This window comes from Cynoglossus semilaevis, chromosome 13 (assembly GCF_000523025.1).
Source record: "Cynoglossus semilaevis isolate Cse_v1.0 chromosome 13, Cse_v1.0, whole genome shotgun sequence".
Taxonomy (NCBI): Eukaryota; Metazoa; Chordata; class Actinopteri; order Pleuronectiformes; family Cynoglossidae; genus Cynoglossus; species Cynoglossus semilaevis.
In genome coordinates, this window is record NC_024319.1 from 2921402 (window position 1) to 2934949 (window position 13548).

The 13548-nt window shown below is 41.9% G+C and overlaps 2 protein-coding genes and 1 non-coding gene across 3 annotated transcripts in view; 2 read left to right on the forward strand and 1 right to left on the reverse strand.

Moving 5' to 3' along the window:
• The window catches only part of LOC103388011 (mitogen-activated protein kinase kinase kinase 5), a 17902-nt gene extending 13403 nt beyond the window's left edge, over positions 1-4499 (forward strand). The window contains 7 exon segments of the mRNA XM_025061473.1: positions 1-376; positions 459-564; positions 1127-1373; positions 1465-1577; positions 2147-2250; positions 2386-2462; positions 3283-4499. Of these exon segments, the coding sequence (XP_024917241.1) occupies positions 1-376; positions 459-564; positions 1127-1373; positions 1465-1577; positions 2147-2250; positions 2386-2462; positions 3283-3376 (1117 nt within the window). The 3' untranslated portion in view covers positions 3377-4499.
• trnal-uaa (transfer RNA leucine (anticodon UAA)) lies at positions 1709-1791 on the reverse strand. The gene has a single exon. It is a non-coding gene; the product is annotated as a tRNA-Leu (tRNA).
• Positions 4500-7131: 2632 nt separating the features above from the next.
• The window catches only part of map7d1a (MAP7 domain containing 1a), a 26276-nt gene continuing 19859 nt past the window's right edge, over positions 7132-13548 (forward strand). Inside the window, exon 1 of the mRNA XM_025061474.1 lies at positions 7132-7747. Within this exon, the coding sequence (XP_024917242.1) occupies positions 7717-7747 (31 nt within the window). The 5' untranslated portion in view covers positions 7132-7716. The remainder of the gene's footprint in view (positions 7748-13548) is intronic.

Genomic DNA, 13548 nt, shown 5'->3' on the forward strand with positions numbered 1-13548 from the left:
TCCATCCTATCGTAGATTTATGATAATTAATGTCAATGTCAGTAGTAAAGTAGCAGACAGTATTAGTCACTGTAGTGATGAAAAAGTAAAAAAAAAGTTAATTTTTCTCTTGAAATGGAAAAGCCGAAATGATTACATAAAATCCAGAGAAGCATTAATTTATTATTCTTTTTTTAAAATTATTTAAAAGTCTACAAAAGGACCAGTTCTCACCGCCGACCAGATCACTAAACTCATTGTCTGCCTGCGGGACAACATCCACTCCCCAGACCGGAAGCAGCTGACCCGGGGACTGCTGGAGCTCCGAACCACGCTCCTGGCTGCTGCAGTACCAGTGAACAGCCTGCAGGCGGTGCTGTTCAGCTTTCAAGATGCGGTGAGTTTTCAGTGTTATTCAATGGCCACAGTTTTCAGCTCTTGAAGCCCTGATTGAACTGACTGACTCCTCGGACTGACAGGTGAAGAAGGTGTTGAAGCAGCAGCAGGTCAAACCTCACTGGATGTTTGCCCTGGACAACCTGCTGAGACAAGCAGTGCAGGACTCCATCAGTGTCCTGCTCCCAGGTACATGAGTTCTCACTTCAGTTTGTTTTTTTATAAATCAAAAAACAGGTAAAGATTTAAAAAAGTTTCACATTCACACATTAGGTAAAAACAAAAACGGGAATCTGAAATATTTTGACAATATCAAATATATAAATGTGATTACACATGTGATGGATAAAATAACCAAGATAGAATTAAAATAACTCCAACTCCTGGTCCGGGGACCAGTGCCGGTCCGTAGGTCATTTGGTGCCGGTCCACAGTGGGACACACTGTGAAAGACTATAATAATAATATATGTATATAACTTTGGCAAAAAAACAGTAAAACACCAGGTCATCATGTTTAAATTCCCCAAATGCAGTGATGTCAAATACCCATAATGCAGTATTTCTCAAACTGTATTCTAATTACCAAATTATTTGTTTTTTCCCAGTAACATCAGTATGAACTGCTCACTTGTTCCTTAAAGGAAACAATTTTTCCAGTCTCCCACTAGAGGGAGCCTAAGTACCACCAGTAATACAGTCACCATAGTTTGAGAATCACTCTTTATATTGTGCCCCGTTGCCCCCTACAGAGCTGAAGCTGCAGCTGCAGTCGTCTTTTGAGAATGAAGACAGTACACCAGAGGAGCAGATCGACGACCCAGCGACACCTGTAGTATTATTCTCTGACCAGCAGGGGGCCGTGGCCGATCGGCAGGAATCAGTGTCAGTGATCGACGTCTCCCCCGTGGCTGCGGCTCACTCCCCCACGGACCTTGTCATCAGTGTTAGCTTCCCCCTCAGTGAGAAACTCCGACAGCTGCGTTTGGAGACCAGAAGGTAACGAGCGTCGGCGCTGTTTCTTATATTTCACGGTAACGTAGTCTGACGTGAAGCCGTGGCGATGTGACGATGGACGTTTGTGTTTCAGACTTCTGAGTCAGCTGAGCGACAAGGAGAAGGAGTACCAGGAGCTGCTCCGGGCTACGCTGCAGCAGAAGCAGGAGCACATCGACGCCCTGAGGAACGGGGGCGTCGTCCAGAGTAATGATTTGTTTTTACAAACCTGCAGTTACTGTAGTGAACAGTAGGTGGACAGACGCACGCAAAAAAAAAGATCTGTGTGTTTTCATGATTTGTGACGACCTTGACTGGAATTTATAATTTCACTGAACTACCAGGAGTGGGGTTTGAACCCACGAGGACTACTGTCCATTGGATCTTAAGTCCAACGCCTTAACCACTCGGCCATCCTGGTGGTGGAATGTGGTAGTTCACCTTGTTTTGGCCTGAAACCAATGGTTAATTTGAGTCGTGTCCTGACACGATCTGCCACCTGTGTCACAGTGACAAAAAAAAAAAAGTTGCCAGAACCAGTTCCTGGAACTTCCACTTCACTTCCACAAATTATTGAGTGTGTTCCTGGACTGTGTTCTCTCACACACACACCCACACACACACACACACCCCTCAGCCTCGGGCTGCTGCTCTCTGTCTGACTGGTTTGTGTCACAGGTGTCCATCATCAGTTTGTCAGTTAATGATTTTACCGTGAGGTGTTTCTGGTCGTGTTGTGTCCGTTACAGTCACTGACGGTGTGTTACGTGTTACAGGCAGTGACGTCTGTAACTCACAGAGGTGGAGTTCTACCCCAGAGGTGGAGACCATGGTGCACTGGCTCAAGTCTGTCCCTGTAGACCAAGACACGATTGATAAGGTAGGCGACCTGCCCCCTACTGGTACTGCTGTGCACTACACTCTGTTCTGTTTTGTTCTGTTCTGTTCTACCCAGTGTTAACGTGGGTCATGTGACCTCCTCTCCCCTCCCCTCCTCTCCTCTCCTCTTGTCCAGCTGCTCTCACATGCCTTCACCCTGGACTGTCTCTGCTCCATGGCCTCCAAAGACGATCTGATGTACTGTGGTGTAAAGTGAGTCTCCTCCACACTCCTCTGACTCCTCTGACTCCTCTGACTCCTCCACACTCCTCTGACTCCTCTGACTCCTCTGATACCTGTGATTAAAGTTAAACTGAAGAAACAGGTCAATTTACAACCAATATTTGAACGATCCTCCTCTCACCCCCCGCAGTAAAGAACTACAGAAAATTTAAATAATTTTAAAAAATGAACCAATTTAAATATGACACACATTTCTGTTTTAAAAATGTTGGATTAATTTATATGTTTATTTTATCATTTTTTAATAAATAGGAAAATATTTAAGAAAACTGTACAAAAATGTAAACTAAACCAAAAACCAAAAAAGACCTCCCTGCAGTACCGCCATGGACTCTCTAGGGGCTGCGTGCTCCCTGTTGAACCACTGGCCTGTTGTTTGAAATTGTGATTTATTTTAAACTGTGCCAAGTATAAACACGTATCATTATTTTTACTTTCAAAACAAAGTTTTTGAAATAATACACAGGTTCATAGATTTGTGGTTTTATTTTTAACCCTTGAGTGACTGTGACACTGCCATCTACCTGTCAGTTGATGACAATGCCCTGATCAACATGACTACTAATACAAGATATTCAAACTATATTTTTTTTACATATTTAAAATTTTAAAAAAATTCACAGAACAAATTTATGACTGTGTTGTAGTATCTCTGCCAACCCCCAGGGGTCACACCCCCCCTGTTGAACACCTCTGATTTCAGAGATGCTTTCTAACTAATACATCACCATGTTTGCAGTTGGATTTTTTTCTTTTTTTTTCTTTAACACCTGTGTCACTGTTGTGTCAGAGGTGGGATGCTGTGTCGACTGTATGCAGCCATCACAGCCCTGAGACAGAACCAGTCCAGCACCAGCAGGGACAGTGAGGACACTCATCTTTAATGTCGTTCATCCAAACATTCGGCTCATTCCTAATGTACCAGAGAAGTTACTGATGAAGTCAAGTCTGTTGGAAAGAAGATTTTTTTTAAACATCTGTGAATGTATTTTTTTTTTTCATCATGATCATTTTTTATAGTTTTTGTCCGTTGTTCTAACTGTAGCTGCAGGATTCAGGAACCAAACACTTCAGTCTGTAAATCTTCACTGCCTGTCTGTCCCGACCTCTGACGACCTCAAACACTGTTTATTCTACAGCCTTAAAGTGTCACAGCTTCAGGAAAGACAGTTTTTTTTCTCCCAGTCCTGGGAATGTATTTAAAACACTCACTGGTCCCACTGGTCCGTGTGTTTGTGCTTCCTAACCTTTTTTAAGCACATGTTTTAGATTAGAAAATTCCCACAGTGCACTGCCAAAACAACAACATCACAAATGTACGTATGTAATGAGTTAAAATGATCTTCTAGTCTCATTTTACCAACAGCGTACTTACTAAAGTTGAACCGCTGTCATGTTGAGTTGAACACAACATTGATATACCTGCAGGAATTGAAGAAAGACACACACAAAGATTTTTAACGGAGCTGTCTTATTTTTGTTTTAATAGCCATTTGTTGCCACCTAGTGGACATATTAAATTGGTCTGCCAGTCAATGTGGCTTTGACAAACAAAGTCAACTTTGTAATAAATATTTTTCAGACCAATTAAGTGAAATTACAAACCTGGTAATTTCTCACATCACACTGGTTGTGATTAGAGTAGTAGATTAGATAAAATATTATTTATAAATAGAGGCTTTTTCTTGAATTGCATTCCAACTTCTTGTCTTACTCCGTTTCAAAGATCTTCCAAAATCTTCACTGATATGTTTTGTTTTTTGTATTGCTTTTTCTCAGGGTTTAACTTGTTGGACTAGATGTTTTTCTGTAAAAATATCAGGTGAAATTATGAATTTAGACACAAAACATTTCATCATTATTTTTAATGATGCTCTTCTATGCAAAACTTAGATGGACCGATTTTGTTACTTATATTAAAATGTTTAGTTGCTTTGTTTAATCTCTTTTGAATCTTTTATTTTTTTATATCCTCAAGTTTGTGTAAATAATAAAAGAGGAAAACTGCGTCTTGTTTTTCCATATTTTTTTTTCAGCTGCAGTAACAGAATGATCCATAAAGTCTGACCCCAAAACACATTCCACCCTCTTTTATTTTTGTTGTTGTTTCTTTTCTATTGCAAGTGATTTGGGACAACGGCCAGAAGAAATGAAATGAAGTGGGAAAATAAAACAAACCCAGTAGGTGGCGGTAATGCCACTCACAGGTTTGAGATCTTGTCAGTAAGGACCAAAGAAGAAGTGTAGTCAAGGTTGGCTGACCTACTGCTGATGCTCACAAACAAACAATAACAATTACCATAACAACTGAACAATTAACCATTAACTATCAAATTACCATTAACTGAACAAAAAGCTGAGTGGACAAGAGCACAAACACACTGTGTGTGACGTTGATCCATATGGTTGAACTATGTGTGTGTGAGTTTGTGTGTGTGTTGCTGTTTTTAGCCCTGTTTTCTCTTCAATGCTAAGTTTGACCGGTGAAACTTTTACCGTGATGGTTTCCTCTTTATAAATGGAACCTAGGGGTCGTGGCGTAGCCTTCACCCCTCCCCCCTACTCTAATTGTGGTTGTCATGGAAATGAAAGGACGGGTGGAGGGGCTGGGGGGGAGGGGGGGGGGGGGGTGAGGGGGTCAGCCTCTATTATTGAAGCAGTTGTGGGACTGGCAGTGAAATGGAGCGACTCATGCACGCACAAACACGGAGTGCGCTGGAGCATGAGGGATGTGGAAGTGGAGGTTGGCCAGAGAAAAATGAGGGAAAAGAGAGAACAGATAATCGACCCCTCCTGCCCCCCCCACCCTCCACCCCACACACCCACCCGCAGGGTGAGAAGAGAGAGTATCCATGCAGCTCCACGTGTTCTGCTCTGGACTGATGGCGTGTTTCAGACCGTTATGTCACGGCCTGCCGGGCGCTCTGAGGCTGATGTGGAACCACATCCTGGTGGAGCGGTGAGATAAACATGTGGTCCTGCCAACTGCTGGCTCAGGGCCGGGATAATGGACACACGTTAATGAGCCGATGGCCGGAGGCTGGGTTAGAACCATCAGAGAATGAACAAATACAAGTTTGATTATATTTAACTTATATCAAAACAGAAGTTTAATTTGGCAACGGGTCGCAGGTTTGATTCCCAGTATGATTGTAGAGAGCTGAGTAGATGGTAAAAATGCCACCCCTTAAGTCTGCACTGCCCCCAGGGGAGGGGGTAAATGCAGAGGACAATATTTTAGTGTTTGTTTACGTACAATGAAGTGGGAACTTTAACGTTAACTTTTCATACTAAACCAACGACAGGTGTGAATGTGAGTGTGAATTACTGCTCCGTCGCCCTCTCTCTCTCTTGCTGCACCCCTGTGAGTTTCTGTCCCTCTCTCTCACCCTCTCTGTGTGCCCCCCGTCCTCTCTCTCTGCAGCTGCAGCTCCTAAATCAGGTTCTTTCTTGACCGTCTCTGAATGGACAGATGAGGTTGGGTCACTCTGCCTCCTGAATACACAAGGAATTTTCTTATGGCGGAGGAACAGGTCCACTGGCTCCTCACAGACCTGTGAAGACTTTTGAACAGTTAACCTAACGCTGCATGTTTTTGGGCTTTGGGGACCCAGTGTGTGTGTGTGTGTGTGGGGGGGTTGACCATCCAGTTCTTGTGATGACTGCAGTGATTAGTTCAAGCTCCTCGCTCGCCTCGGTAAATAGGATTAACCAGAGGGAATGGTATGAGTACTTCTTATGTGCACAGGTATTTGTGTCTAAGTACGTGCTGTGTACCAGCTCAAGAGTCTGTTGTTGGGATGAGAATAAATGGATGAAAGGATTGGAGGCTGGAGATACTTCAGTTAATCTTTTTACGATGCAAGTTTTTTGTTTGTTTTTGTTTTTAAGGGAGTTGTGTTGGTGCCATAACTTTCATTCTTTCAATCACCATTAGAACAAGGTCAAGAAAACGAGCACGTTTTCAGTAACTGATTCAAATTCTGTAAAAAAAATAAAAAAATTACCCCCACCCCACCGCCACTCTATACATGCTGTGGATTAACCCAGCCCCCACACCTTATAGTGTCTCCCACTTCCCAGTTGCGGTGACAGGTGGCTCTTTGGAGGTTTTGAGTGACCTCAACTCAACAGATGCACAAAGGAACCCCCTACTGAGGTCCTTTTGACAGGGCGCCCCCTCTCAAGTGTGCCGGTCAGCCCTTGGCCCTGCACCCACCCCCACAGATGCCTCGACACTCGTCCACAGGTGGTAGATGAGGAGATACTGTGAGAAGTCCTTACAACTGCTGTGACAGAGATCCAATCTTAGAAATGTATTTAATTTTTTTCCCCCTAAAATAATATTCAGTACTGTGGAATTCTTCTCTCTCTCTCTCTCTCTCTCTCTCTCTTTTTTTCATTTTTGTTTTTGCAGTATTTTTTAAAAACCAGAAGAACAACGTTAAACTACAGAGGGCTGGCTGTTTAAATTTCTTTTTTTTAATTTAAATTTACGAGTAATATATAAAGAGGCACAACTTATCTGACTGAAACACCACCGAAGAAGAGTAGACATTTACCGGAAGGATATGTAGCGAAATACCTGTTATTTTTATTTTTTTTAAAAACCACAATGAGGCGGCTAGCTCGCCAGACAATGTGACGTAATCGGGATTAAATCAATAAGAAAACTTCTAAAGTAAAGTAAACTCGTTAACTCGGGTGTTTTGTCGGTAATATTCTATTTTTTGCCACCAACTCAACGCTTTGGTTAGTGTATCTCAAATATACACCTGCTCGTCTGTAATATTTCTGAGAACGAAGCCATTTTTTTTAGCTTTTTTTCCCCCTCGGTCCCCCCTGCTGTTTGAAATGGTACAGTCCGCTCTATTAGCGGCGGCTCAGCATCAGCTGTGGCCTGAGAGTCGAGGCGGGAGCAACTTCTTCTACCGCTCTCTGAAAAAAACGAACTCCCACGCGGTTTTAACTTCAGCCGACTCTGCGTCAACAGGTTCTAATTTATTTAAACATTATTCTTTTTCTTTTTTTAACTTTTAACAACTCGGGCTCGGACACCATATTGAAGAGTTCCCTGCTCGGTTCACCCAGGACACCGGGACACCAGAGCGAGTTTGCTCTCCCCCCCATCTCGACTCAGCCCCCGGGAAATGAGAGGACGAGCCGTGAGCTCGCATGTTTGATTGAACAAAAGGCCAAAGGAACCCAGGTTTGTGCTGCCGACATGGATGACAACACGGCGCCGGGAGCTTCTGGTAAAGACCTCTGGTAAAGCCCCTCACAGTGGTGACTGTGTCCTTTTTTTTTTTTTTGCTGTGTAACGTTGCTGTTAACTTTAAGAGCTGTGGCTTCCGTTTGTTTTAATGGTAGATAATAATCACGGCCAGGATGAGGTGCAGGTACAGTACGAACGTTAACAACGAAGCCGTAATTTAACTTTACGTGATACTGAAAAATGTCATCCATCACTTTTTTACGTGCCTGATGATGCATAAAAAATCACCTGACTACTGCGAGCTTCTGTTCTGTATTCCACGCTGTCATTAAGGACAGTAGAAGGTTATAAGCCCCCCCCCACGCCCCCTCCCAACACACACATATTTTACACCAGATAAAATCATCACTAGTCCCATGCAATCCTCCAACCTCCTATATCCTGATTGGATCTCCATTAGTTCGGTTTGGTCCAGTACAGAGAACTATCACCTTCATCACCAACACGTCATTGAACCATTTTAGTACCAGGTGAAATTCACCAAGAGCAGTTAAAACATGTACACTGGTGCCAACACTGCAGTGTTGAGGTTTTCACGACTGTATTTGTATTACACACACGTATATATGTGTATATATATATGTATAGAGACTACACTAGAAACAGTGACGCCATGTTGTTTGTGGTTAGCAGACATTAGGATTTATTGTCATGTGTATAATTGTTGATATTATCCACAGTATCGGTGAATACAGACAGTCATTTCACATATCTACAAGCTAAACTTCAGTTTGAAAATGAAATAGTTTCATACTGAGATGTTCCTCCCCTCCAAAAGACTTTTGTGATTAAGTCTTGATCAGGCTGGTACTGACATCGCACCTGTAATTTGAACTATAGCTACAGTCTGAGTCACTGGTGTTGCCCCCAACCAATGAGTGATCTTGTCATCGAGTCGTTATGGCATGAGAGCAAATGCAGTACTGTTTCAGAGAGTAACGCTTCACTGTCTTTGGCCCTGGTTCCTGTGTTCCTCTTTGAGTTACTGGTGGCTGATAATAACAGTGAGGAAATGCTGTTCTCGCACAGAATTGATTACGAGGTGCGACAGAGATGTTTTCGTTTCCTGAGCACCAATCAACACAAAGCCATTATATATATATTTATATATGTAGTTAGTTGTTAAGTTAGTTAGTTGGATAAGGGTTGGGCTGATTGACTGCAAGTTAAATTGCAATGCAAAGACTTTCTGATATCTCCATATTAAAACAAACAGTATTAATTGTTGATGGTGATCAACAAGCCTCTTCATGGTGTAGAGGAGCCTCCAAGGTGGAGGAATGAGTCACAAGGGACCAGGCTGCAGACGGACCAGTTCTGCGCCTTTGTCCTGCAGTTCTGTTTTAGGACAGTGACACATAGTCAGCTCTTCTGACGTTTTTGTTCTCCTTCAAACAGGATTTAAAATGAAATCTCAATGTTCATTGGTCTAAAAGCGTTTCATCAAAACTGGTTAGAGCTAGAACTGTTCAAAACGGTCAAGTCATGGTTAATTTCAGCTTTAATGCTGAGTCAGTTTTATATTTATATATTTTAACATACACAGTGGTAGGATACGTGCATGTTCAACAGTTCAATTCCACCTTCCACGGGACCTTAGTGCTACAGTACCTTTACTTGCTTGATGGTATGCTAATGAGAGAAGTGGTCTGAAGTAGTGTCTTCGACAACAACAGGCTTGATGGTATGCTAATGAGAGAAGTGATCTGAAATAGTGTCTTCGACAACAACGTTTGTGAAAATGCCAACTGAGACATTCAGCAGCACAGCATGCGACTCATTTTTCATTCACTGTTCTGTCCTTCATGCACAGTGATGGTGCGGATGGCTGTTGTGTCAGAGCTCGGAACAAGACGTTCTCGCTCATATATCCAGAGTAACGTTAAACCCATCCAAGTCACTCCTGGTGTTGATGTTAGCGCCATTAATGTTTCAACTCCCTATCACCAAAGCATATGAATGATCGTATCTTCTATAATTACGTTCTGGATGATGAGGTAGAGTCTGGTTGGCTCAGGGTCTGGCTCTGGTTCCTCTCATGCACCAATGTCCTGCTGATAATTGCCGGTGAATTATTATTATCTTGATTCTGTTGTAATTTGTCTGAATCAAATCGAAAATGTTAATGCAAACAAACTGAATATTTGACCTATATTAACCCAATGAAATTGCTGATAAAATCAAATGGAATAGTGATGTTGATAATGCATTTAGAATTGGTAAAGTCAGTCCCAATCCCTCCTGTGTCGACCAATGATTTAGAGACTAGCTGGAAGGTGTTCTCTATTGCTTCTCTAACACAGGTCATGTCCTGTCATTGCTCGCCCCCTCTGTTGCCTACAGATGGCGTAAGTCAAAGTGCCCAGACACTGATCTCTCATCAGCTAGACCAGAGGTGAAGCTCAAAGGCAGCGCCCTGGAAAAACAAATAATGCAGAAAGCTTGTCCATTAGGCAGCACTCAGTGGGCCAACTGTCTGCAGTGTTCTTCCAGGAAATCACTGCTGAATTGGGTCAATACACGTCCAAAGTACAGTCACTGTGGACGTGTGTGTGCGTTTGCGAGACCTTGACTGGACTTGACTTATACCACTTTAATATTTAGAACATTTTTGTTTGAAGTAAGCTAAATGCTGATCTTAGTTGAGCAGTATATGATGTTTGAAGTAAGCTAAATGCTGATCTTCATGTACTGGTCTTAGTTGAGCAGTATATGGATGTCAGTCAAACTGGTAGTACTTAGAGAGACAAGTATTTTTAGAGGTGGAACAAGGTGTAAATAGTTTTAGAACCTCAGTGCTTAGGTATTTGAATATTACAGGTTGTTATTTTGTTCTAATGGCCACTGTGGTCATGTTTAATATAGTCATTATATTGTTGTCACTATTTTTGCATGTCACCTGAAAGACGTAGATATATTTAAAATGTACAAATTAACAGTAGTACTTCAGTCTTCAGTACTTCATTATACTTTACCTGCACTAGAGATACACTTGGAACGGTTTAGTTGTTTGGCATTTATCCCAGCATCAAATATTAAAAAAAAAACAGAGTCACACAGGTGAATGTCTTTGGCACTGTGTCTTTGGTGAAAGGAAACATATTAAAGGTACATGACAGCTAATATCTATGTCCTTACAAGATATACTGGTTTTGGGGAATGTGTCTGAAAAATGTCTTGAATATCTTATTTCTGGCCTCCCGTCCTCTCTGTAGCTCCTTCTGTTTGTGTGTCTGGTGTGTCTTCAACAGGACACTTTGATTCATATGCTACAGTGAATCATCGTCTTATCTGTTGTTACCGTGGACCTGCAGTTAGCTTCCAGCTGTAGCTAAAGTTGAAGTGAACAGTCGGCCTCTTGTTCTCTGATGATCAGCAGGGTTCTCAGGTTGTCATATGTAGCTCACCTGGTGAAAAACATAGCCCTTGTCATTGTGGTTAATGATGCTGGTTCCCAGCCAACACCTGGTCCACAGTGCCCCCTGTGTTGTGTTACCAGTTTGTACGTAAACGTTAATTACAAATATTACATAAAATGCATTAAAAAAAAAAGAAGAGCCACATGTCGTCGTAGTTGCTGAAAGTGACTAAACACCTTTCTGAAAAACCTTTTTCTTTGAGAAAGGACAGAGGCTGAACAGCTGATACTGTAGTGCTGCAGTGGACCAGCTTTAGTTCCTTTCACTCCGGGACATTTGAAGGACCAGAGGAGGAAGTCTGGATCCGGACAGTGACTCTGGTTCCTGTCATTCTGTCAGATCTGGAAGTTTCTGCAGACGTGTCTGCTTCTGTTCCACTGAACCCTCCTGTTGTCGGGCCTATCAGCTGATCTGGACTACGCCCTGATCAGTCAAATGTTGTATTATTGGAAAGTACTTTGCCTGGCTGGAATGTTGTCATTGTAATTAGTTAGTAGTTAAATATGAAGGTTTGTAGCCACCTGTGTTTTAATGAAACCCTTCATTAGACTCTGACAAGTTGTTGGTTTTTCTGTGGGTAAAAAAAAAACACAAATCCTTTTAATGATTACTGTTGGTGTAATTGAATATTGTGCACACAGTTTAAACAGATTACTGTTTATGACACGTCTTTGTTAGAGCTAATGTTCAGAGTGATATCAAATCTGGGACAAGGCGGTACGTAACGACCCGCCAAACAGACAGCTATAACACTGAGATTGTACTTCATTTGATTTTCAAGGGACATTTTTGATTTTATATCTTTAAATGTAAAGCATATTAAAATATATATATATACACTGTATATATATATAAGGAACGTCCTTATAGTCGTCAAACAAGAATGGTCCGTCTGTATGAATCGCCAGTCTGCCAGTCTGAGGACAATGTTATTATAATTATGTTGTTGTAATGTTTTTTTTTCTCTCACATGATTCTGGTATGATGTCATCAGTATGAACAGATATTGGCAGTCAGAGTTTGTGTATTTTTAGGGCAGTACTTTGATAACACAGTACACAACGGTGGATGGTATCTGTTGGCTGCATTGGATACGTTTTTGTCAACAGTGTTAGCACTTTAGCCTTATAGCACGGGTTCCCAAAGTGGGGAGGCAGGCCCCAACTAGAGGGTGCAACAAGGCAAATTATTGTCAATTTAAATTAGGGGAATTTTTTATTTAAATTTAAATAAGGTTCTGTGGTTATTTAGAGCTAGAGCTGTGAAGGTGTCGTTGTGGACGTCTAGACATTAGTTCTGGATCGACTCCAGCTGCTCAGTGTCACTGACCAGAACTGGGCTGAAAAGATGGATAGATTCAGTTTTTATCCAATCATGTAGTCAGTTCTCGGAGTTGGCACCTGGTTAGTCGTCGTCAGCAGTTTTCGTGTGTTGAAGAGGATTAGTGGAATGCTGAGCAGGGCAGAGCTCCAAACGGATCTGTGGAGGTCCTGCAGGGTGGGTTGAGATTTGGGTTGGTTAAACTTTTAAACATTAACACTATTACAGATTGAACAGTGTTTTTTTACCCCTTTTTCTTCACATATTTACATGTATTTAACTAAATCCAAACATGAATCTGGCATGTTGTAGTTAAAGAATAAAAAGAGGCAGAAGATGGTACTGTATCCTACAGTGAAGAATGCTTTTGTCAGAGGATGAGCCTCTTCGTTCTCCAGGTTCTGTAGGAGGTCCCACCTTTATCTGTCCATCAATTTAGAGTAGGGATGTCAAATATACGGGCCAAAACCGGCCCGCTATGGTGTTCAATCCGGCTTGTTTGATGAATTTTAAAAATACACAAATACTTCATGTTCAGGATATTCTTTGTAAAATTCTTATTATTTAATCTTAATATTTACGAATAAATAATAAGAGATATCTAATATACTTGTAATTCTATGCATGAAAACAATGGGGAAAAAACATGGATTATTATTATTATATATATATGGTTATGATTGTACTGGTATGGCCCACTTGACGTCTAATTAGGTTGTATGCGGGCTGTGAACCAAAATTAGATCTTTGTGGGAGAGTGTTCTGGTCCACAAGGTCTCACACCCGTTGACATCACTTTAGAATGATATCATACCATCACCCTCCCTCCACCGCCCCGAAAGTAAACGTTAACTTGCGTTAATTAATTTGTACGGTCAGTCGTAGCTCTTTGTTGTAAACAGTTCTTGGTCAAACTTTTATTTTTAACAACACACATGCACCGTCTGCTCTGGCATTGACTTAGAACTTGTTTACACTGTCCTTCCTGTGTCTGCCTCGTCTTCCACTCCCCTGGCCCCCGCCCCCCCCCCCCCCCCCCCCC